This window comes from Aythya marila, assembly GCF_965140915.1.
Source record: "Aythya marila genome assembly, chromosome: 5".
Taxonomy (NCBI): domain Eukaryota; kingdom Metazoa; phylum Chordata; class Aves; order Anseriformes; family Anatidae; genus Aythya; species Aythya marila.
The window spans coordinates 18,561,963-18,587,079 of record NC_139046.1 but is presented as its reverse complement, the minus strand read 5'-3'; the positions used below and the strand labels follow the sequence as shown (position 1 = coordinate 18,587,079).

The window sequence follows — 25,117 nt, the reverse complement described above, 5'->3', positions numbered from 1 at the left end:
ACCCAGTGGTTTGCCATGCAGCACTAAGAATTGCTGTAAAAACAAGATGGAAAGCCTACTGCAGTCCTCCCACTTTGGGTTCTTTCTCAAACCAAGCAGGATCTCAGCAGGTCAGGTTTTGCCAGGGTATTTCCAAGGAACTACGGATGTCACTGAACCAAAGAAATCTGGATTTAGCAGAAATCTCAAAGCCAGGTTGGGGGTCAGAAGGACCATCCCCTTCCTAGTAGGAAGCAGTGCTGACATTTCTACTCCAGTACTGAGTCAGAAGATTCCCAGCACATTGGAGAGGTGGTCACAGCTCTGGTATGCTCTTTTCATTGGAAACCGGCTTCATAACTGACTTCGTCTACTTTCAAATCCCTTTCTGAACAGGCTACGCTGGCCCAAGCCAAGGGCAATGCTGACCTCCTCTCTGTGATGTTTAAGTTGCTTAAAAACATTTTCCCAGCTGCATCCTCCTGCCCATGTCCATTCACTCCCTTGATCACTAAGGTAACATGGGAGTACTGCAAACTGTTACTTTAAAAGTCATTCAGAAACTTCTGCTGGCCCGAGAGTCACAGAGATTTCTGGTGACCAACAGGGTACCTACAAGTCCTTCCCTGACCTGGTGTCCGCAGTATCACACCTGCCTTGGGGCTAAGCCAAAGACTTGCCTGTGGCACAGGTCTCATCCTGCCCAGCCCTGCTCTCTGCTTCTGGGGGGTTTCTTCTCTGCAAAGCAGCAGGTGTTGGCAGATTGTCCTCTGTTTATCAGCTCCAGATCATTTTCTTAGGCAAGCCTAAGTTCTCTGTAAGGTGGCCTAGCACACCAGAGAAAATGCCCCAGTTTCACCTTGAGGAGGAAATAAAAGGGAAGAGATTACAGAGAAGTTGCGCACTGATTCTGCACCTTGGAGAGACAAAGATGCCTATGTGGTGCTTGCTGGTGCTCAGAAGGGCTTCTTCTGGGAAGGATTTCATCCCTGCCTGTGACTGCGGGCAGCTCCCATGTCCTTCCCCTAGGGATGGGCTGTGGATAATGTGTGGGTAATTTAACACAACCAAAAACACTTTTATGTATCCCCCAGACAGCCCAAACTTTGTTTCCCACTGTACTTACTCCTTTGCACAACCACCATATCTTAACTCCTCAACTAAGCACATTGTAAGAACGGCTGAAGCACAAGTTGTGTTGTTATTTACTCCATTCCGCAAAGTAAATTGGAGCACAACGAGGTAAAAAGTGCCAGGCGGTCTGAAACACCCCAAACGAATGCTAAGCACATCTTGCAAGCCCCTTGTTTATGTCTCCTGTCGGGAGAAGACAGAAGATGGCCTTTCGGGTCATGAAGGCTGAGCACAGAATCCTTACACCCTGTCACAACGTACGTTTATTTAAGAACGACTTCACCTGGAGTACATCATTTACCACAGTGTGTGGCTGCATTACTTTGGTGCATTTAAAAAACGTAAGCAGGAGTCACTGTATGTATGTACAAAATGTGCTACAGGTGTAACCCACATTATTTTATATATATTATATATAAACAGCAGTATATAAACAACAATGTTACATGTCACTCTCCCATAATTTCCTGCTGCATTTGGCACACCCACCATGCACACAGATACTGTGATATTATATAGAAGACTTCCTCTTGGCTGTTGGGGTTCTTCACCTTTGTAAGTAACAACGTAAAAAGCAAGACAGCAACACAGGTAACTTTACACGGGTTTGTTTCCTCCTGATTTATAAATACTTTATTTCCAACAGAGCAGCACAGTGAGGATAAATTAGTTAAATAGCTTCAGTTATTCTTTAGTATTGTAATTGAACCACAGGTAGGTATATTTTCAAGGAAGGCAAGACTAGCTCCAAGAAACTTGCCCTGCAATAAGTCTAGAAGAACATCTGGAGTCTCTCTACCCAATTTGCACTAGGCAAACCCAACTGGTGGTCCCAGAATGTATTCAGTGCAGGCATCGTCAAGAAATTCACATTGTGCTCTGGGATTAGTCTGCAAAGCATGTGCAAAATTGACAAAGTGACAATTTCTGTGTTGTCCGAAAGCTACTGAAGCGCCTTCCCCTTGCGAACAGGAGAACAGCTTCCCTCACTGCCATCCTTGCCAATATACGACATAGCACAAGCCTAACAGAGGACTGCAAATTCTATTGCTAAAAGAATTCAAAAAACCCCAAGCATTGCTGAGTGGGAAACATTTTAGTTACATGACCTTGTCTTATCCCCACATCAACCACGTTATGCTATTAGAATTAAATTACGTTAATTAGTCACATTCTTCTCGTTCATAACAAGCCACGAAAAGGGAAAACCAAAAAGAAAAAGGTTCATTTGACTGTGTCATAACTTCCTGCAGATCAGACTGAAAACAGCAAAAGGCAGCTTTTATCTGCACTTGAAAGGATCTGTGAGCTCTGTCGTCTTTCATCATAGCCTTGGATGCATAAATTAGGTTCCAGCTGATGTAGCAGACTAAAAAAAACATATAATGGTACACACTAAACTCCACCCCAGCTATTAAGCAGGAGTCGTGCCTCCAGAGGAAATCTTTCCTGTATGAAAACCAGAACAGATCTCTAAACTTCAGAAAGCCCAAGAAAGGGACAAGACCACACACAAAAGACAGAGGGAAGCAAAATGCCAGAGCCTGTTTTTAAGCCAAAACTTTTCAAGCCAAAAGCAGGCAATCAAATGCATGGAAAGCTTAAACAGAAGGTCCGAAATAGAAGAAATGAGATCTGAAAGGTTGTACTCATGTAAAATCATCCAAAAATTAACACCAACTGAGAAGAATTAACATAATTTAATTACCACCTTTTCCTCTGAGGAAGCAGGTTATTTTTACTCAAAGACAGAAAAGGTTCTGGTCACAGCCCAATGAGCCCTACACAATTACACCAAATATTTTCTCTCCCCGAGAAGAAAATTATTTCAGCTTCTATCAGGAAGAAAAACAAGCCTTTGGTATTAGTTTCTGAACGTGCTTTGTTTTGACTGTAACCCAAAGCTCTGTTTTTACAGCACTCTTTCTTGCAGGCCTTCAACAGAGGCTGCTTGGCTGAAGGTGTGCTTCCATCCAGTAAGGCACCCTGAAAACTAACTAATATCTCTCCTCATCCATGCTCTTTTTAAAGCTAAGGGGACTGACTAATGCCATCACCTACATAAATGAGATCCATCCATATCAAATACTCAAATCTAAACCAGTGCAGGATCTGAAGCATGAAAGGAAAAAACAAATCAGCATTTCTTCCCCAAGCCTACAATTGCTTGTTGTTTGGAAACAGACATTAAAAATAAATTAATATACATATACATATATGTATTCTTTTTAAAAAAGGGAGGATTTAAATCTTTGGAAACAAAGTGAAAGCTATCTCCAGAAAATACATAATTCAAAAGATGCTGCTAGCAGTTTAACTCATCAAAATACAAGTAGGTGAAGGCTTGAAAGTAAATAAGGAAAGCTATGGACTTTTGGCATTAAAAATATTTCCTTTTCACACTCTTCCTACTACATACACTGAAAACATTTACTTTTAGAAGGCAGCAATGTTTAAGCAACACGCCAATTAATAAACATGTCTGATTAACATCACTCCAGGACTTGCTGGCAGGGAAAGGCCATACGAGCACACCTAATAGCATGGCTGTTTTCAGAGCTGTTGTTTTTTCTCCCCAGCAAAAAAACAAACCAAACTACATGAAAGAAGCAAGTTGCTGATCATCATCTTTCAGACATCACTGTTGAGTATTTCCCAGCTTGGTTTAAGCAACCAAAACAAAAACAGCTTACAAGCTCATGCAAATATTTAAGACTGGGTGTTTGGAGGGGAAAAAAATAAGGTCGTGCACTGGGAAATACTCAAAACGAGACAGATTCCCATAAATTAAAAAAGGCAGCCTGATCATGCTGCTGAAGAACTGAAAAGAAGAACATACATTAATGAAAAGAACATACATTAAGCAAAGCAAAGTCCTGTAATTAAGGGTCAGGTACCCACCCATCACAAGGGGAGCTCTGCACAAAGATATAGGGCTCAAATTTGGCTTGTTAGAGTTCAGTTCTCCATTTATAAGAACCAGTTCATACAGCTCCAAGCAAATAAAGCTAATTGCACCCTTGCCTGGATCTTTTAAGATGAGCACATCCTCAGAATTTCAGAGAGTTTAATTTGGACCAAAATAGAAATAGTTAAGAAGTGTAGAGTCTATAAACTTGGGAAGTTTGTGAGCTCGTGCCTACTGTGCATTTCCCTCTCAACATTATTTTCACAAAATAAAAGAACCATCTGTTTAATACACACGTGCAAGGGACTAAGAAGGTGATGAAGGAGTGATTTACTCATATTTTTTTTACTCTGCGCTTCACAAACATTGTACAACACGACAGTGTGTAACAAACATTTAAAAAACCAGAAGTGTCCAGTTAGCTGCTAGCTAAAATTTAAAGGGACAAAGAAAGCCTTTCTAAATTCTTTGGGCAATTTTTGAAATTGGTTTTTCTTCAGCATTTTTGTCAGCATACAGCACAGTTCACCTTCTCCATTTGGTACTCAGCAGCTGTCAGAGAAAAGGTGAGCTGCCAGCTTCATTTTCTCAGTGCCAGTGCAATAGTCACCAAGAACTGGCAGAGGTACATGCTAGCAAGGTGTCAGCTCTGCCACAGAATATTCCTGTTCTGATAACGAGTGTTTCATCGTTAAATAACTGCTTTTAAATAGCTGTGAAGTTGTTACATCTAAACAACAGCAGCATAGTTTAGAGGGACACACAAGGTTTTCACTCTCATGTGAGTGATGTCAGTGGGAGAGAGTCCAGCAGTTTAAAATCTTATTACTCACTCCCCTGATGAAAGCAATGCACCTGTTAGAAGTACGTTCTTCTTGTGAAGGACATCATCTTGGTCCCTTGGTATTTACTCACTGCAGTGAGTGGTGCTGATTTCTCCTCAACAGAAATCCAGTATAGGTAGTTTAGGCATAATTGGAAAGGACCAACAGGAATGTGTTTTGGACATGGTCAGTTTTTTCAAAGCAAGGACAAAAGGACTGACAACTCACTTATTTTAAGTCCTTTTTTTGTAGTGGCCTTTTCTTAAGTCATAGCGTCAGTGTCCACTTGAACCAACAGGCTGCGGGAAGTGAGGACACCCCACAGCCTCCAGTGCATCAAGTTGATAAAAATCAGTGCTACACTGCCCACTGAGCACAAGGGCTCTCAAATTTATACACGCAGCACAGTGATACAAAGACATAACCAGTTATTTAAACTGATTAAATTAAAATATTTTACAAAGCAAATGAGAAAATAGTTAATGAGAAAAAAAAATTATATCTGCTGAAGACTTCCCCAGAGAGAGAGTTTATCAGTAAGCAGACCTGAAATTCAGGTATTTCACACCCACACACACATATATACACATGTGTGTGTCTATATACTCACACATGTACATATCTATTTTTAGGGATTTGACTTTTTTTTTTTAGGAATTTTAAAATCAAAACATACGCAGTGCTGTAAGTAGGAAAATCATACAAAATTTTCTCATTAAATCCCACAGAGATCTTTTCCTGGAAATGCTGATGAGACGGCTGAGTGTTTATTCCTGTAAACTCCTGCGGCTTATCCATGAAGTGCAATCAAACTTGTCAGGATCGTGAAACCCCTTTAACTGGAAATTAATTGTCTGTGCAGTATCAAGCAGAACAAGCTCTTCTGTTCTTATTCTTCCCAGATTGACCGCATCTCCTCAAGTTCTCTCTCACTTTCTGCATCCTGGAAACGCAGCAAAAGAAGGGACTCATACACAGGTTAATTGAGACAGTTAAAAAATAAAACCTCCCTTTTCTTCTACAACCCCACACCACGTTTTAAGTATTAATCCCATAGCAGCCTCACATTTTTCCTGCTAATGCTTTTATTTTCATATTTCTCTCTTATTAAAGTCTTCCAAGTCTGAGAGTTTCTCGTATGTTTGCTTTTGAGAGATGAGAACTGGAAACCAGAACAGCAGAAATCAGACCTTTGCTCCCTCACCGACTTTCCTGCTCTAGACCAGTGCCTTTGTTTTTCCTTTGCAATGTGATGGAAGTTATTTGATTGCCTCTTTGGGATGAGAGGAGCTAACATTTGCAAAGACTCGACCAGCCAAAGCCACTTCCTTACTAGACTCCCGCTTTTAATTTCGGATCAGAAAAGACAGTTAACTATTCCTGACTTTTCTGCCCATGGATCTTGGCTGGCCAATCCTGAAAATCGCAGTGCTTCTCTGGTTAAATTCTTATGCCTCCAATACAAAAAGAGAGAAAAAAAAACACTCTATCAGATATACCAGCCTAACTCTGTCTATAGAGATTTCTAAGCAGTGGATGGTGAGGAAGCGCCTCGTCTGGCAGAGCTAGGATATTTCCTTCTGCAAGAAGGGGATTTTTCTGCTTGATGCCCTGGTTTCCCCAGATCCATACAGAAGCCAAGTGGCTTATGCAGTACTGGATGGTGCCCTGCAGGTGGTAGCACAGGCAAGTCAGCATTGCTGGATGGTGGGCCAAGACTTCTTGCCCTTGAGTTTGAAACTCAGCAGAATACTTTTGCTACAGCAACCCAAAGAATAATGATGGCCTTAAAAACAGGGTGCCTGGAAAATCCTGCCAATCTGTATAATTCTGCCTTACATCCAGAGTGATTATTTCATCAGACAAAGGCTGAAGGTGTAAGATCTGGGAGACCTTGTTCACTTCACTGCATTCTTCATGACAATGCAAAGAACATCAGATTGATATTAAAAGCTGCTGTGCCTTTATTCAATTTATGACTGGCTGTAATTTGATGGCATCTTCTACACAGCTTCTGCTTAACAGAAAAAGTGCAAAAGAAAAGTAAAGTGGAAAAGAGCTCCCAGATGGGAGACACTGCCACATGGCAGTTTCTAAAACAGTATGGGTTTGCTCTCAGAACTCTGTAAAATTAAGTGATACAAGAGCTGAAATAACATAGATATTAAAAAAAAAAAAGAAAAAAAAAAGTGCTGTGCAGCACACACAAACTTCTGAATGGCTCTGCACAACGAGATCTAGTTTGGGAGAGCCTGGGAGCTAACTTGGCACCAAGAGTTCAATCTAGGCTGTTCCCAAAGCCACAGAGGTAAGTAGAAATAATACAGAGCTCCAGTGCCAGGACAACCACTCAGCTTAAGTGTCCCCAACTGAACTGAGTTGGCTAGGAGAGACAGTGCCCAAACCAATAAACCTTCCCCAGCCTTGGTGCACTGGGAAGTGTACTGCAGTTGCTCTGTGGTTTTGCAGATATTCCAGTTGACCAGCTGCAGTTCCACAGACCTGCTAAATATGTGCAGGGCATTCAAATGTGTCTGCAGCCTAATCCTGGAAGTAACAGAGCATTTGTATGGTGTTGTGCTGGAATTCTAAGCCCCTCCTGGACACACTCTCAGCTTCTTAATATTTTTCATTATGTTGCTGAATTGCTTTAGGCATTCTCATAGCAGGTCCCAAGGAAGGAAAGGAATCTACGCCAAGGAGCAAACTACTATAAAGCCTGTGCTTGCAAGCTAGAACATCTTTTATAAAACAATTTTATCTCTGCAAACAGAAGTAGCTCACCATCAGTGTGTGATTATTGATTTTTTTCCCCCAAAATAAATACCTTAAATTCCATCTGTAAGTCCCTTTTTAGTGAAGCAGACTCCCACCACCCATGAATACAATGTGGTTATAACTCTTTTAAGCATGCAAGAAAATTAACCATTTTCTAAGAGCAGATAGGAAGCATGAGGAGGAGAAATTTTAGCTTTCATTTAAAGCAACAGATAGGAACTACTAAACAACTGGGGTATAAAAATGTTTACAACCCTCAGTTCTTTAAATCTAATTCAGAGATAGTCTAAAATATTCTGATAAGATCTTAAAATCGTGAAATCTTTAACTGAAATAATTCAGTTAACCTTTAGTATTTAACACATTAATGTAATTGCATCTTATATAATGTTGAATGGCCTAGTGAATACATGCAAAATCAGATTTCCAGAGAAACCATCAACCTTAAATTATATGACTGAGATTTAAAAAAATTTCCCAATTATGTGGCTTTTGCCACGTAATAAATATGTAGAGGATTTTACATAATCTTACTTGATTTGATGGGTCAAACACATACAATGTAAGATTAATTTTGGTTTCTTTCCTTTCTTGGAAAATAATCCTATTCCAGTGTCACTAAGAAAAATAGCAAAGACTGCTACCTCTTTTGTATTAGCTGGCAGTTCTGATGCAAGATTTGTCCAGAGAAGAGCTGCAGAATTGTTCCCCAGGTCCTTGTAACACTGTGAAGAAAAAATGACAACGTGAGAAAAGATAAACAGGAAAAACAAAACAGAAAAACAAGCAGCTGAACGTAACAGCAGTTCTGCAACCTGGCAACAGATAAAAAGGACTATTTCTCTGTCTTGCACTGTGTAGTTTCAGGCTTCCAACATTTCCTGCAGTGTCCTTCATTCACAAAGGATTATAATCACCATCAGGTTATGGAATATTAGATTTTATTTTTGTTGTTTTGGACAAGGAGATTTTTTGTTGGAAGATTTTAAGGTGATTTTCACCATTTCCCAAGGTCTAATTTATTTCCACTTACACAACCACTATTACTCACACTGCTTTCATCATAAAACCTCTGTTCTGACAGCGTATCATTTTATGCAGCTTTGGTTCCCCAGGCCTTTGAAAATTAGGTCCAACTGCAAGCACTGTAACATATCGTATTTGCAGGTCTCTGAGGTTTTACAGTAAGTGTGAACCATTTGTCAGCACGAACTCCTCTTCAACAGCACAGAAACAGTTATCTCTTTAAGCAACATGAAGGTTTTTGGTGCCTACAGAGTCATGTAGGCATTTGAGGACTACAAAAAAAGCATGCTAAAAGGAAGTGGTTGCTAAAAAAAAAAATCAGTTAATCATTGTTGCAACTGCCACCAAAAAAAAAAACAAACAAACAACAAATATATTCATTTAGGATCATGGCAAGAGTTGAAATTCTTGCAGGGCTATTACTTCAGACTCTTAAATGTTACTGCAGAGTATGTGCATGTGTGTATTTTGGTGATTTTCCTGTATCATGGGATAGTTCTGTAAGAGAACTCTCTGTTCTACTGTGAGCGCTGTCAAATTTCTGCGTCTGGTGAATTTGAAACAGATGGAGTCATGGACATCCTTGAAGCCTTCACAAATCCTGTGTCTCTTTATATCAGTCAAAAATATCAGTAGATGACTTAGATGACTACAAAACTCTTTTTTTTTTTTTTTTTAGGTTTGACTCATTAGAGCACTAGTTCCTTAAAAACAATTTGTATTGAACTGAACTTTTAAAATGTTATCACAAAGGATGTGATCCAAAATGACAGAGGCTGGGATTGGGAAAAACAGAACAAACAAAAAAATAGATACAAGTACTCCTATTAACTTCCAAGTCCCTTTGTGTTCGCAGAGTGTTTCTGAAGCTCAGTCACACCACATCTGCCAAACGTGGAGAAATAAAAAAAGTAATAAAAAAAGGCCCAATAAAAAAAGTATTGGCCCATGTAGATTACAATTTAGCCACAGTGAAACCCAATTTTTTTACATCAACTCTGAAAATTCTCTCAGGTTATAACTTGCAATAATTTGCTGCTGCTGTAACTTCACAGCAAATGAGTTCCAAGTATGGAGTAAAGAAGGGAAAAAAAGACATTTAGGGAAAGATATTGAGTTTGCATGAATGCTGGCTATATTTACAAGCAGAGACAGAAGCAATCAAGAGCACATTCATTATGGTACATAAGCAGTCAAAACAAAAGACTAGCTGATGTACAAATACATAGTTTAATTTACTTAATAGACTCTTCACTAAGTAGATATAATGAGCTACAATGCATCACGGACAAAATCCAGCTGGTGTGAAGGCTACCACATCTCTTGCTGAATTTTCCACTTCTCCTTTATTTTTCTTTAACAAGACACTTCCTGTGAAATAAATTCTGCACCCCAATTCCAGTCATAATGTATTTCAGACCAAGCAGATCCTATGACTTGTGTGCTACTCTGATAAAGCTCACTATCTTTGGGACATTGCAAATTCAGTAATTTCACAGAGAATGACTACAGCTACTCTTTGCTATGACCACTCTGGCTGATACTTCCAAAGCTATTTGGGTTTTAAACATTTCTAGACTCCAGCTAGAGGTCCTAGGAACTAAGCAGCAGTTTTAAGATTTAAGAGTTCAAACCCAATTATTCCCTCAAGGTAAACTCAATGTGAACTCTTTGCTCAGTCAGAGGACAAGGGGGAGTGGTTTTAAACCAAAAGCGGGGAGATTCAGGTTAGAGGTTAGGAGAAAATTCTTCACTCAGAGGGTGGTGAGGTGCTGGCACAGGCTGCCCAGAGAGGCTGTGGATGCCCCATCCCTGGAGGTGTTCAAGGCCAGGCTGGACGAGGCCTTGGGCAACCTGGTCTGGTGGGTGGCATCCCTGCCCATGGCAGGGGGTTGGAGTTAGATGATCTTTGAGGTCCTTTCCAGCCCAAGCCATTCTATGATTCTATGATAAACAAAAGATATTAGGAGCTTCAGGCATTCATGGCTTATTTAATCATTACCTTAAGACTTGCATCTGTATTAGTAAAATAGAGACACTTTATATGTCACCTTTTCCCCCATGATCATCTTCCTGTATATACCATATAAATCCAAGGTGCTGGTGGTGGCACTGAACCTCCAAACTGTGGCTTACAGGTTACCGTTGCTGCCTTAGAACAGAATTTTATAGAACAGAATTGCATCTATTGTATTTATGCTATAGAATTTTATCTGTTAAGAGCCAAGCAGGACGCTACACCAGATGACTCAAAGACAAAATCCTTCCTGAATTTTAATGCCTCTGCGCTAGATGATTTAGCTTAAGAAATGTTATTAACTTCTAAAACCTTGTTTCTGCATGGAGGAATTTACATGTGTTTAGTACTTTCCATCCGAAGAGGTATATGTATTTCTTAACACAAATATTACTTATCCTAGAACATATGACTTTAAAGCAAAAAGTGACTGGTTACCTTGGCAATGTATACTCTTACTGCTTTGGAAAATCCTGGGCTCAGCTCCTCGACCTAGAAAAGCAGAGGGGAGGATGAACAGAGAAAAGCAGACATTAGGATATGTAAAGGACACAGTTAAAACCTGTATCAAGTTTTTTACATCTCTTAAAAAATAGATGAGTAAATCCCACTTTTCAAAATATATAAAATAGTGTAAGAACTTTGACAGGCTAGCCTGGCTGCATTAGTAAATGCCCTCGTACTCTCAAAAAATGCCTGTGACTCAGCGAGTAACATCCCTATACTTTGCTACTGTGAGTGCCAAGGAGGTTGCAAAGCCAAGTTCTCAGAAGCTAAGGGAAGCCCAGAAATATCCTGACTACCTCCTCCTGCCTGTGCACACACTCTTTTTCACCTCCTTGCCTAACCAGTGTCATCCACTTGGGTTTCTCCTGAATGTGCTGGTGCCAAACCTCAGGAATCTTCCCTCAGTTTTCTGTCTCCTCCTTACTGGTTGTTAATTCCCAATTTCTTTATTACTAACTTCCTTCTGCTTTCTTCCCTCCAGCTCAGTGCCAGTCATCACTCTCCAAGCATCCTCGTTCCAGGATGCTCCTACAACAAATGCCTGGATTCACCCCGCATCCCATCTGCACTCAAATTCAAATGCACTCAGTCAAGGCAGCAGAGCCTAGGTATCAGAGGAAGCTCTGAGAGCACAAGACAGACAACGTTCCTTTTGTTAATTCTGCTGTCTGGTTTTAGACCTAGTTCAGCTGGTGACTAACCCAGAGCTGCAAATTTCAGGATGGTTTCCATTCCCCTGAATCATGCCAACTGTGGCTGAAAGCTGAAGTGGATGCTGCTGAGCGTATGGGAAGTGCATTTGTTCAGAGTATAATTAGCTTCCAGAGTGATGGTTTTGTATCCTCTCTTTATATTTGACCAAAGGAAAACCTCAGAAAAATCCAAGTTCCCGTTTCAAACCACAGTGCCACTCTAACTTACTCTAACTCCTCTAATGAAAAAAAAAAGCAAAACGCTTTGCTTCAAACCTCTCTCTGAAATGATATATTCATTTTAGCTGAAATTTGGCTGAAAAGTATACTGCCTAGGGCAGACACCTATCACAAACTTACTTCTCACATAATTACCTTTTGGCAAAATTACAACAAATTGATATAAGTATGATATTCCCTGACACTTCACAGAACTGCTGGTGCAATCTATGAGTTATAAAGTGGTAGGGCAATTTGTTTCTGTAACGCTTCATCACAGGTGCTTAAGAGTAGTTCTCACAGGCACAGCCAGACAGTCTGTTTAACTCATTCAGATCATGCGACCCTTGCAACAAGAGCTATGAACGCTAAGATGTGACTCAGACCATGTCTTAAATTAATTTTTCATCAACAGGAGGACAAAAAAAAAAAAAAAAAGACAGCCAGAACTCCTGAGAGTTTCTTTCTAGAAATACATATGCAACCTGTCTCTGAAAGCTTAAGAGTTGTCCTCAGAAGCCTGGAGAACCTAATCTGAAAGTCTTTTAATAAAATATTGAAAGAAATTAAAATGATAGAACACTGTGAATGTCTATGCAAGTGTTCCCAGGGAGAAACTCAAACTGATATTACGGAACATGAAAAGAATACAGTACAAATGCATTTAGTATCAAGCTATGAATTCATTCATTTTTGCAGCTACTAAAAGGAAAAACAAAACCCTTGGAAAAAAATCTGAACACCCTGGATCTAGTTCTGAGGTCTTCAAAATTCCATTTTTCTGTTGGGCTATTCTGTAATACAGGCTCAAAATTTTTTGCTTTCATCAGCTTTTCTTCCAAAGGCTCCAGTCAGTGGAAATATATCACGGAGCACTTGGAGAGTGATGAGCTTAAGCAGAACACAAATACTCAAATTCCACGCTCATGGTTGCATGTCAGGTTAGTGACTCCCTTGCATATCACATTTCCATACCCTTAAGAAGTTTTGCAGTGCATCCTGTACGGTGGCTGTAGGAGGGGTTTCAAACAAAGCAGAAGCAGTCTTTTTTTCAAGCCATCCCAGATGGGAAACCTGCAGAGACAGTAGGATGAAACTATCAAACCCGGTGAAGACACAGCATGTGCAAAGGTATACAAAGACAACGAATTATCGAGTTCCTTGTAGCTGGCTTATGCACATGGGAGACAGACAATAATATTGGGTGTATCTGCAGATTCTGGTCAAGAATGCAAGTCCAGCTACAGAATTAAACCTGATTTTGCTTTCCTTTGTCCCTGCCTTATACCACCAGTCACCTGCAGTTTCATCCATCAGCTGCCACATGCTGGCATAACCTTCAATACAGGATTTGTCTCTACAACTGAGTATCACAGCTGGGTAACAGTGTGGGTGTTTAAAGTGGTCTAAAATCCCAAACCTCCTTCTTGCAACCACACCTGTTCCTGGCAGTTCTCACCTATGCACTGGAGCCCAGGCGCAGATGTAGCCCTCCTGTCTCCCAGCTTAAATCTTGTACAAGAACGTGTTCTCATCATACATAAAGATCATAGATCCCTTGAGAGAGGCCAGCTAAAGCCACCAACACACATCCACATTTTGAGATGCAGGTAGCTATTATAATAATTTCTTGAAATCTTACTTTACTGTTCCTAGCTCCTCTCTCTAATATGAAACTCCCTGAGATTTTACTGGGGGAAAGATGCATACGATTCTAACTTCTGCTAAGACCATCTTTGTTTAACACCATGTAATTCTTGTAACAATTAGCAGAAGCACTAACTCTCATAGCAGCATGGCTGACTAGGAAGTCCAGAGCAGAATACAGAGCTAGGAGCTGCCACTGATTGAGCTTGCCGCTTCCCTGTAATTACCTAAGGCAATTATCTCAGTTACAATCTCTGCAATGTGACTTCATTTCTGACAGCAGCAAAGCACTTTCAAATTGCCTAAACTGAAAAGTAGATAGTTACTGCAAACTCTTTTTTCTTTTTATAGGCACTAAATGTGATTTATGGCATTTGATTCTAAGCTTTTCCTTGTCAAGAAATATAAAGCAGCCGGCACACTTCTTGTAATACCTGCAATACTTTGTGTAGCAGAGGAAACACATGCAAAGGATTATACAGATATACTGTGTGCAGAAGCTCTTGCCAGCCCTGAAATGTCCTTGATTACATCCATATGTGTTAAAGGTTTGAAGGTAGTTTGTTTTTACTGAATAAAGCAAGGGAAGCAGTAAGCTAGTTTGCAGCTAGTGCTAGTCCATTCTTTGCCGTTTCACTTCCCATGCCACCTGCAGTGACTAAAAAGAAAAGATTGGAGCCCCAAACCCTTCAGAGCTCCAATTTTTAGTAGTTCGGGGAGAATACTTTCAGCAAACTGCTTCTACTTGGAAAGAGACAAAAAAAAAAAAAAAAAAAAAAAAAAAAAAAGCCCACCAGGGAAAAAATGAAGAGCAGAATAGAGGCAGTATATAAGTGAAACAGCAAAAACCCAGAAGCTTTCATTTAGTTGCACAGAGGTACAAGCACTTTTAAAGCCTTTTTTGATTGCGGGACAGAAGTATTACAACAGCAAGAGTAACTGATGTTGCCAGTTTGAAAAAGCATTCTTCATGCTTTTAAAAACTCCTTCATGTTTTTAAAATCAGTGTGTCTTCCATACCATGAACCTTTCTCTGCCTCCTTCTGGCCTTTGATCGTGAGCACTGAGCACATTGCTAATTTGCTCAGCCAGTTCTTGTCCTGATCACCAACTCAGCCTTTCTGTACTATTTCTCTCACTACTGAGGGAGCAAAATTTATATAAACTCTCAAGAAAAACCTCTACCATTTAAAATCTACGGCTTTAAGCAGTAATACCAGTATGAAGGTATCATTTTAGGTTTAACAGGAGGTCAACAAGGGAGAAGGACTGCCTAAGACTTTGCAATTACAGTTAAGAAAACAACTTGGATGGAAAGCTCAGAAATTCTGAATGAGACACTATGTCCTGGCAGACATTTCAATAGTGCTTTTATAAAAGCACTGAGGTGCTACACGTACAAGAACATGAACGTACAACATGTTCATTTTGTTACAAGAGGTTTCTGACAGTATTTGTCAGTGATGCGCTCTTCTTGGCACTGTTTCAGGATCGAAGTGAAGAATTTCCAGATCCCATGAAAGTGCAACTTTTAAACAATTTCTTCTAGCAACTAAGACATTTCCACACTGGTACTTTCTGATACAATATCTGAGTTCAGCAACTAAACAGAATGTGCTCACTGGTTATGGCTGGTGATTTCAGCCTACCTGTCTTTCATTCAAACAAGAAGCTAAATTACAAGGAGGAAAGAACAGTAATAAATATTAATGAACTATTTTACCTGGTAACACCACCTGCCCAAAAGATAGTAGGACTTTGGATCCTCTGGTTTCAGTGCAATCGCTTTATCAATGTGTTCCTATGGAAAATCATCACCAACACACATTATATTCTTGTTACAAGCAAATACAACATCCACAACAGCAGATGAACTTATGTAGAAAGAGGAAAGTCCACAATTTCTGAGCAATCAGTGAAATTACAGCTACAAAGATATTCCAAATTTCCTTAAAACTGTTTCAGCTGAGCACAGAACATCAGCATTTTATCAGCCTCAGAAAACAAAAACAAACAAACAAAAAACCCCTACATGTAAAAAAGTGAAGCTGTCCTTCACTTTATTCTATCAGCTTTTCATAACTTTGACATAACCAAATTACTGGTCAGGTGAACAATTGACAATGTAATAACGATATGTGGCCAGTTCTGTAGCAACCGGTGCATCTTCCTACCCTGCAATATAATATTCCTGTTCTGGTTGAAAGGCAAATTAAGGAAGCTGAGGCAGATCAATTGCCTGTGAAAAATAATTATTTTGCACTTACTTAGGGCACAAGCAGGCTCACGGCAGTTAGTGAAGAAAAGTTGGTATCTTATTACCACATGGTAATTTCAAGCTTAAGGTTCTCAATCTCATTGTATGCATGTATTTTATTTGCAAACCTTTTATTCTTCTTTTTTTTTTTTCCCTACCACTATAGTGTGCACAATTGCAAAGCAAAACTAGTCACCCCCATCACGTGTCACAGGGATCGCCCTCCTCAGCTCAAACCACCCACGGAAAGCATCCCTTTGGTACCTATCACTTCTCTAATAAAAGCTGGAGCCAGTCTTAACTTATGACCACAGAAGTAAGCATTGAACAATACTCACAGAAAAACCAGCACGTCCTCTTTACTCACCTTAAAAACATACCCCGTTTGAATGCGTTTCTGAATGCTCTCATGTTCTGCTAACTGCCCACAAAGAATAGCATACCTGCACGGAGGAGACATTTGTGGCAAATCAGATTGTCCGTTTTAAATACACATTTACATTCTGCATGCATCTTTCCTCTGAAGATATAGGTGTGTTTAAGTTGCACATTGTACTGGGGAAAGCAGGGCATACTGCCCACATACACAGCAAGTATTTATTGCACAGAAATAGCTCAAAGGATGTTGACGAGTCAACAGCAGCGGCTTGACGTGACATAAAGTTTGCTGCACTGATTGCTGAAGTCTTTCTTCTACATAAGACCAAAGCAGCACACTTCTACACTCTACATTTCTTCATTCAGCAATGAAATTGCGTCAAAACACAGAGTGCTGAAGAGCAAATCCTATAGCAGTGAGAGCCAGAACTGCTAAAAGCTCTAATTAACTAGAAGGATGCACAGCCATCTCCTACGCAAATCTAGAGCACGCTGGATGTCTACTTCGAGGGAAAATATTGTGAAAACCTACCTATACCCTACAGCCCCACACGGCCACCGAACTTGGAAAACAAAATAATATGTTTTGAGTGCTGCAAACTCACACCAATTCAGTTTTGTCTAGTAGGAGACCGCAAAATTTAAGCTTGAGAAGCACAGTGCCCACCAAAATTAGGTATTTCATGAACAGTGAAAGCAACTAGGCTTGGTTACCCATGGATTTACACCCTCCCACCTCACCTCCCCATGCAAGTAGTCCTTTCTTGAGCTTTCTTTTACCACATCCACAGCTCTAACATGTGCTTGTGTGGCTAGATTCTCTGTCTCGTCTCATCATACTGTGTCCCAGAGAGCCCCTGGTGATGGTTTAACCACAGCAGATGTTTGTGCAGGAGTCTGTCAGACGACTCGAATCCCCAAGCCCACTTTCTTCACTGTCACGAAGAAAACCCACAAAACATTTCATACCTTATTGCTCTTGCCAGAACTAAATTTTCAGTGTGTAAATTACAATGCAAAGAAGTTTCGTCTCCTGAATGTTTACCTCATTCTTTTAAGACGTTAATTTTCTTTTGGAAAACTCTGGTTCAATTCTAAAATTCTTGTTTCTCATGACAAGGGAAAAATGATCTTAATTGAGTAAATCCCTTTCACCCAACCAAAAAAGTTCACAGCTGCATTGCCATAATCTGACACTTGCAGATGATGAAATGTTTTTACAATCTTCTGGAACTTGTCTCACAACAAGCACAGCCTGTGTAAAGTATTCCTAACCAGAACACAACCAGGATTTAGGAATACACTCCAATAAAAAGCTTATTTTTTTTTAGACCACAAGATAAATTATTCTCATACACTTAATCTTGTAGTCTATAGCTCTGTTGGATGCACACGTATGGCTCCTCCAAACACATTGTTTAGGCTCCTGGATGTGTGGGTAGGCATTACATACAATTAGGTCAGGTTTAAGGTCCCACAACAAAACGTTAAGTCCTAGAAACACCCTTTCTTTTTAAAATGGAAGCTACCACATAACCTTCCTTTATTCCACTCCCTCCGCAGGGGAAGTCTAACACGTCTTCAAAGGAGCAATACATCCAATGGGCCACGAAGTGAGCCCTGATCCCTCCACCAGCCACCACATCAATGTCAAGTGGTGCCATATTCAGCTGTCAGGAGAAGATAAATATTACATTTGTTGACAGCCTGGTGAAATGTTAGTAAAATAAGCAGTAAATAACAGTCCTATCTTTGTGTCATTAAACTAACTTAAAAAATGCAGCAAGAGATTCCTCAGCTGGTTTTTCACCAGTCCCAGAAAGAGAAGACCCTACCAAACCCAGGCTTTGCACGAACTTTCCTCTTGTATCTGTGCTTCGAGGTCCAGGTCCTGGTGGTGCTTTTAACACATAAGACTCTGTGGTACTGAGACCTCTGAGGTCTTCAGATCCCAGCTTCCCTTCCTCTCCCTGTCTGAAACCCAGTGTGGTTTTATATTTTTCTTCTGCTTGTTTAGCTTGGTTTGTCCTTCAATATTGAAGCTATTTGTTTTAATTCCTTTTGTGAAATGCCATGGGATGAGTGTCACGAGAGGCAATACTCAGTTGCAGGAAGACTAACAGTAATAGGATGGATTAAAAATAATGAGTTTGGGAAGGGGATTTTCATCTTTTGTAAACATTTTGTAACTTCTGAAACACTGTTCAGATTGATGTCTCAGCAGTTACCGAAACCTGACGTTACAAGACTTGCTGGACAAATTATTAACCAAAACTACTTGTGAAGCTGACACTGGTCAAACCACAAGTTCCCACAGAAAGCTCAGCTCAGTTAAGATTTCCCCGTTCATTAGAAAATTAAACTCCATGCAATGGGAGAGCAGATACTACCAGATGAGCGACTGCTGCTCTTCCTGCCCCAATCCCCAAGTTCAAAACACACAACTTTGTTGAAACTTCATTTTTGATGCTGCACTCTGGCTGACTCCCATTTACAAGCAGAACTTTTGGCCTCTTCACACAAAATACACAGCTCTCCACAGCCCAGTACCTCCAGCTTTGTGGTGAGGGTGGCCTGCCAACCCAAATACAGCTCTTATCTTTTTTAACTGTTTCAAAGAGTCACTAGCTAAATCTGCTGGTGCTCCTTGCTGCCTCAGACAGACAGTAAATTAAAAAGAAATGGTGAGGCAAGAGGGAATAAAAGGGGAAAGGGAAAGAAGTGGTGAGAAGCAGCTCTTTTGCAGAAAGCTGATAAAAGTGAAATGTAGTTTGGTTTATATTGCCAAAGATGAGTAAATCTGTAAGTTGGACCACTGAAAATAGCACGAAGACATGAAAATCCTTTCGTTTTATTAAATTCAAATTTTGCTTCGTATCTATTCAAGTAATTTTATGTCGCAATACCCAACGAATTAACAAGCTAGATCATATTCCTATTCAATTGACGCTAGCTGGGAATTGAAAACATCAAAACATCAAGGCTTGCCTGTAAAACTGTTCAGTGCTATTCAAAGAGCATTCCTAGTAAATCAAGAGAGCTTTCATCACACACAGACACGGAGATAAAAATCCATAGTTGGAGCTCAACCTCCAGTTACTAGAATCAGATTAAAGGCTAGGAAGAATAAAACATTTTTAAATCAAGCAAATAATTCAAAGAAGCATAGCTTTTAAAGTATACATCTTTATAAAGAATTTAGAAGTTTGTAAAATATTTTATGAATATTAACAGTTTTTCACCTTCCTGTGCACTGAGTCTCTTCACTTGTAAGGGAAGCAGACAGATAATTAGCATGTAGGTATTCAGACTGCAGTGAAACACACCAGAAATGAAGTGATCATTTATTTAGGAATTAGTACCTTGAGAGAGACAGCAGAAGCCCCAGTGACTTAACCTGGAATTAATGACCATCTGGTCATAAAGAGCTTGGAACAAAGGGGTCAGGCTTAGGCTTTCCTGAACTCAAAACAAGAGGAGACAAGATTGAAGCTAAAAATCAGGAAGCCAGAAGTACTCCTCCAGGCTTGTCCAGAGAATGTGGTGAGCAAGTTGGGGTGTGGATTCACATGGAACCAGTGACACTGCATTAATTCCCCATTCTGATTTACTCAGAGCACCACACTCCAATTGGAAGTGGAATTGCATAACCAGAAGATTCCCCTTTATTAAATCCCAAACCATGCATATGGCAGAGTTTGTGTATTCTATACATATAACCTAGTTTCTCCACCAGCTTTGCAGCATCTGTGAGCCCCAAGCCAAAGTTTGGCTTTGACCTACCAGCAGCAGAAGTCGATGGGCTGTGTGCTGAGTTGCGTAATAGATGTTGGTTTACTTTGTATAAAGCCATGTCACTGCTGTGCTCACTGTGTTGTATGTCTGTGCCTTATATCTTCCCAGACAGGGGTAAGAATTCATCAAGCGCCTTGCTGGTTCAGCAAGGGAAATAAAATTCTAGTTTCAGGAAGAGTCAACATTTATGCTGATATGCTGAATTTACACGTGTGGATGGCTTAATAAAGGAACTTGAGATGGTGGCATACACGCTAGAAATTTAAGCACAATGAATTATTCTGGATTAGGGCAACAGTAATTTCCTACTGTCTCAATTTCTCATGGAGATTAAAAATTTTAAGTATTTGCTCACATCAAAAACCGCAGTGATGAACAATAGCTTCATCCCTGTTCTGACTTGCAAAAATACTTACAGCAACTCTTAACTGTAAATATATATAAAATGATTATATACATATAAAAATAAAATATTGATACATAAAACCAAGTTTGTATATAGGAACACTTTTCAGGATGCTTACCACAACTCCTTTGAAAACATTTCATTTAATAAATTCTGAAAACTGACTGCTGGCCAAAGACATGAACTCATTTCTGCAGGAAATATGTATTAAAAGGTTGCAGCCTGCCTTAATCTCACAACTTAAAGGATATTTTATGTGAAAGATGGACTTGATTATCATCTCCACAAGCTAATAAAACAAAAGCTTGTAAATATTCCATCCAGACAATGAATGAGGTAAATGAAATGAACCCAAGCCCATGATATCCACCCCTTATCTTCCAGTACCAAAACGAGCCAGTTCAGATGAAGGGATCAGTTTTAACTTGGGAGTCATACCAAGCTTTGAGACATCGTAACATTTTAGCCTTCAAATGATCCACACAGATCACCATGCATGGCGTCCTTCAGCTCTGTGAATAGTTAGTAGGTAAGAAGTCTTTTCATGCATACGCAGATAAAAGAGTTTACTGCATAAGTATTTCTGTCTGCATTAAAGCTTTTTGCTTTATCCACACAGGTTTTGTACTCAGTCCTTTGGCTCTGTGTTTCAGAAGCTCAGTAACGTTTTCTTACCAAAGGAAAGGAGCTTGCTTCCTGTTTTTAGCTTATTATTAAGCCAAAGAGGTTTATACATGGTAGCTTAGTATCATTCACAGATGTGCAGAAGAGAATTTCTCAGACTTTCCAAACTCCAAGTACACAATGTCAATGGGCAGCACCCTCTTCCATGCAGCTTTCTTCAGATCTGTGAAACATTTCTGCACAAAAGTGGCATTTTCTCAAGAAGATGGCATGCGCTATTAGCTTCCAACTTTTATTTATCACAGTTGTCAGAGGTAGGGTGGTCAAGGAAGCTGGAATTAGTTGGTAGTTTCCTGGATCCTCTCATTACCCTCTAAAATCCACATTGCATTTGCCACCTTTCACTGTTCACACACTAATACAAATTTAAATTGTTGTGTATCACAGGCAATATTTATCAGTATCTCAATGTCTTTGAAAGACCTTAGTAGTGTGTTTAATTTCTTTACAGGGTCCCCTGTCACATTTTCACATTAACTTGAAAGAGTTTCTTCTCTGCTCCACCATACAGGACATTGAAAGACATCTTGTAGTTCCTGCAGTCTCCTCTGATGTTTAAATGGCATTTTTAAAGTACCATGATTAAAGGCTTCTTTCATTTTTATTAATGAGTAACCAGTATTTATTCTGAACCTCTAAAACACTGTCTTTAAACAAGCTTTGAATTATCTGCAAGCGCTTTACTCCCATGGTTCTTCCTGTACTCAAGCTTCCTTGTAGTCATTCTGTTTCTTTTGAAGTTATCATTAATTACTGAAATCTTTCCCATACTCCTACAAGGATGTTCAATCTCAATCCTTTATGGTAATGACCATAAAATAGTTTTGCAATGTTATAGCACCTTGAACCTTACCCTGCTAATCACTTAATGCAAAACCATGACTTGTTTCTCTTTTAATGCTCTGGGGCACTGTCATATTCTTATCATGCAATTTACGATTAAAAAGAAAAAAATGCTACATTATGTTCCAACATCACACTGAGTTTTGGCAGAGAGCAAAAGGAGAAGTGGTCTCCCCACATTATATTTTAGGGCAGAAACTACAGTAATGTGCGTGCCATGATTTTCTATAGCTTGCGTGTCCCTATCTAAGCCAACTAGTGTCATGTATTTTCTATTTCAGCATGGAATTTAACTCACAGAAATACTCAGGCATCTGAGGGGGCGGGGAATCATACCAATCCACAACTACTATGAACTTCTTTAAGCCAGATAAATATATTTGTTTTCACTTTCTGCTGTAAAACCACAACTGATGCTGCTATAAATTCTGATTGTTTCATGTCAGACTGGTTCAAAGAAACCTGCATGTCTTTTGTCTAACTCAAGGGAGCAGGACTTATCAGAATTAACTACCATACACAACTATTTGGAAGTCCAATTTTTATTATTTTTTTTAGATTAATATTCTTCTTTTCAACCTTGACGTTTCCTAGACAGATTGATTTGAGAATGCTATGAAGGCAAGACTTCTAGCTTTACATAAGAAAAAGTAAAGAGAATACACTTTGAACAACACCCATCAGCACAGGTCTTTGAGAATGAATGCTCCAAATGACAACACTGTCAAGACTAATCATACTAAAACCAAAAATTGTCATAAAGTATGGAAATATTTGACAATTGTAGGGTCTACTTTACAACCCCCCTCTTGAAACCATCAGACATTTAAATAAATGAGCTTTCAGCTGCTCACATTTACCCTGAAGGCAAGCCTAAGCAAGGAAAGCAAACCTACAGAGATGCTTTTTTACTCAGCGTGACCAACTCTAAATCCTAAAACACTTGAGATTGCACGTTCAATTCTAGGACTGATTACAAAAGAATTAAAGAGCTAGTAATTCACGGTGACTTTTGCACAAGAATATTATTTCTTTCCTTCTCTAGTTGTTGTTCTGGCCAGGTAAAATAAGGCTTAGAATAGGAACGATGCTAATTTAGTGGGAATTCACATGTTCCTCTGAGCAGCTGGGAGGCTTGCTAAAGGCAGGGAAATGAATCAGCTAAGTGCAGGGTAAGAAATACAATCCAGAAAAACTTACCCCTAAGGTCCACAACACTTCCTTCTCATAAAACAGAGGTTTTAAGAGACGAATCAATTTGCTCTGCCTGCCTCCTGCTGTCAGAAAAAGACTGCACAGTTATAGAAGAAGACAAAGGCTATAGGAATGGCAGCTCAAATCCTGCAGCAAGGGTGCTGGTTTGAAGGAAAGGCTTATACTCACTCTGTAACTGGGAAGGTATTTATGAATCTCGGATCTCTTGCCTGTTTATAAAAAAGTTCACCCAGAAGCAACATGCTGAACTTCACTCTTTACACTGGGCTTCTTACTGAACCCAAACATTTGACAGATGCAGATTTCCTGTTCCAGGAAAAAAAGGAGGCACAAAGGGCTACCAGCTCTAAAGATGTCACCTGCACGGAATAGCTTATAAAGTTAAAATGAGCTCTGAAGACATGAGATTTATTACGAGAATAATAAATGCTGAAGGGTTAACTGAGGATAATGGTGCTAAAAGATGACAGATTTTGAACAAGATATCCCATACTCTTGACACCTGTGGTCATTATAATGTTGTATTTCTGCAAAAATAAAGGTATTTACACTGGCAAACAAAGAATACAAGAATGACCACACTATCACAAGTTGTTTTTTCCTGGAAGTGAAAATGGCAGATGCATAGATAATAAACTAAGAAGGCAAGCACATAACAACACTTCCTCTGAATATTCTTTGGATCAGGCATTGGACTTGCTCTTGGAAGAATACTCTTTTTGTATTTGACACTTACTTTTTGAAAACACACAAGGTTTTAGTAGGCACGATGGCTTGGGGAATGTTTTTTTGCAGCTTAAGTGTGGACATGATGTAAAGAACTTCTTTTGTTTGAGCCTGATGTAAACTATTTCCTTTTGTTTGAGCCTGATGCTTAACAACTTTATTTGATCTAGTTCTTGCTCTGGAAGAAAGTGTTTCCACTCTATCAACCCCTTGTCACTCAGCATATGGATATGTTGTATTCCTGTCAGTTATCTTTCCTCCAGCCTCACTAGTCTTAAACCTATTCACTAACTCTGTTTGTTTTCAGGTAAAAAAAAAAAGTTCATCACTTTCCACCCTAAGCTTTAGGTGCAAGGACTCTGTAGGACTAAATAGCTCACAGATGTTCATCCAAATGACTTTTTAATTACTTGGACAGGATTCTGAGACTACTTCAGCACTTAATGTTGCAGTCGTCAACCATCAGCTCTCGTGTAACAACTAATCTGGCAGCTTTGTGCATGTAAATTCCTCTTACCAAGGTTTAAAACTGCTTAAAGTTAAGTAAATTAACAAATATGTTAAAGCATTTAAGAGAGAAATGCTTTTTTTCGTAAGCCACAGATTTGTTTCTGCAGTTTTTGTTTTGTTTTGTTTTAACAAGCAGGCTGAGAGAGCTGGGGCTGTTCAGCCTGGCGAAGAGAAGGCTCCAGGGAGACCTCCTTGCAGCCTTTCAACACTTAAAGTGGGCTTATAAAAAGTATGTAGAGGGACCCTTTACTTGGGTAGATAATGATAGGACAAGGGGGAATGGTCTTAAACTAAAAGAGGATAAATTATACTAGACATTAGGAGAAAATTCTTCCCTGTAAGGGTAGTGAGGCACTGGACCAGGTTGCCCAGGGAAGCTGTGGATGCCCCATCCCTGGAGGTGTTGACCAGGCTGGATGAGGCCCTGGGCAACCTGATCTAGTGGGTGGCACCCCTGCCCATGGCAGGGGGCTGGAATTAAATATCTTTAAGGTTCCTTCCAACCCAAACCATTCTATGATTATTTTACTTGAATGTATGAATTTTTTTTCTCTATCCACCACAACTAAACT

The 25,117-nt window shown here is 39.7% G+C and overlaps 1 protein-coding gene across 2 annotated transcripts in view; it reads right to left on the bottom strand.

Annotated features, from left to right (window-relative positions):
- Positions 1-1,719: 1,719 nt before the first annotated feature.
- RMDN3 (regulator of microtubule dynamics 3) overlaps positions 1,720-25,117 on the bottom strand; it is a 41,189-nt gene continuing 17,791 nt past the window's right edge. For both annotated transcript variants that reach the window (XM_082761413.1, XM_082761414.1), the window contains exons 7-12: positions 16,356-16,431; positions 15,455-15,532; positions 13,060-13,158; positions 11,105-11,158; positions 8,268-8,348; positions 1,720-5,788 (exon numbers count right to left, since the gene is read on the bottom strand). In XM_082761413.1, the coding sequence (XP_082617539.1) occupies positions 5,735-5,788; positions 8,268-8,348; positions 11,105-11,158; positions 13,060-13,158; positions 15,455-15,532; positions 16,356-16,431 (442 nt within the window). In that variant the 3' untranslated portion in view covers positions 1,720-5,734. The remainder of the gene's footprint in view (positions 5,789-8,267; positions 8,349-11,104; positions 11,159-13,059; positions 13,159-15,454; positions 15,533-16,355; positions 16,432-25,117) is intronic.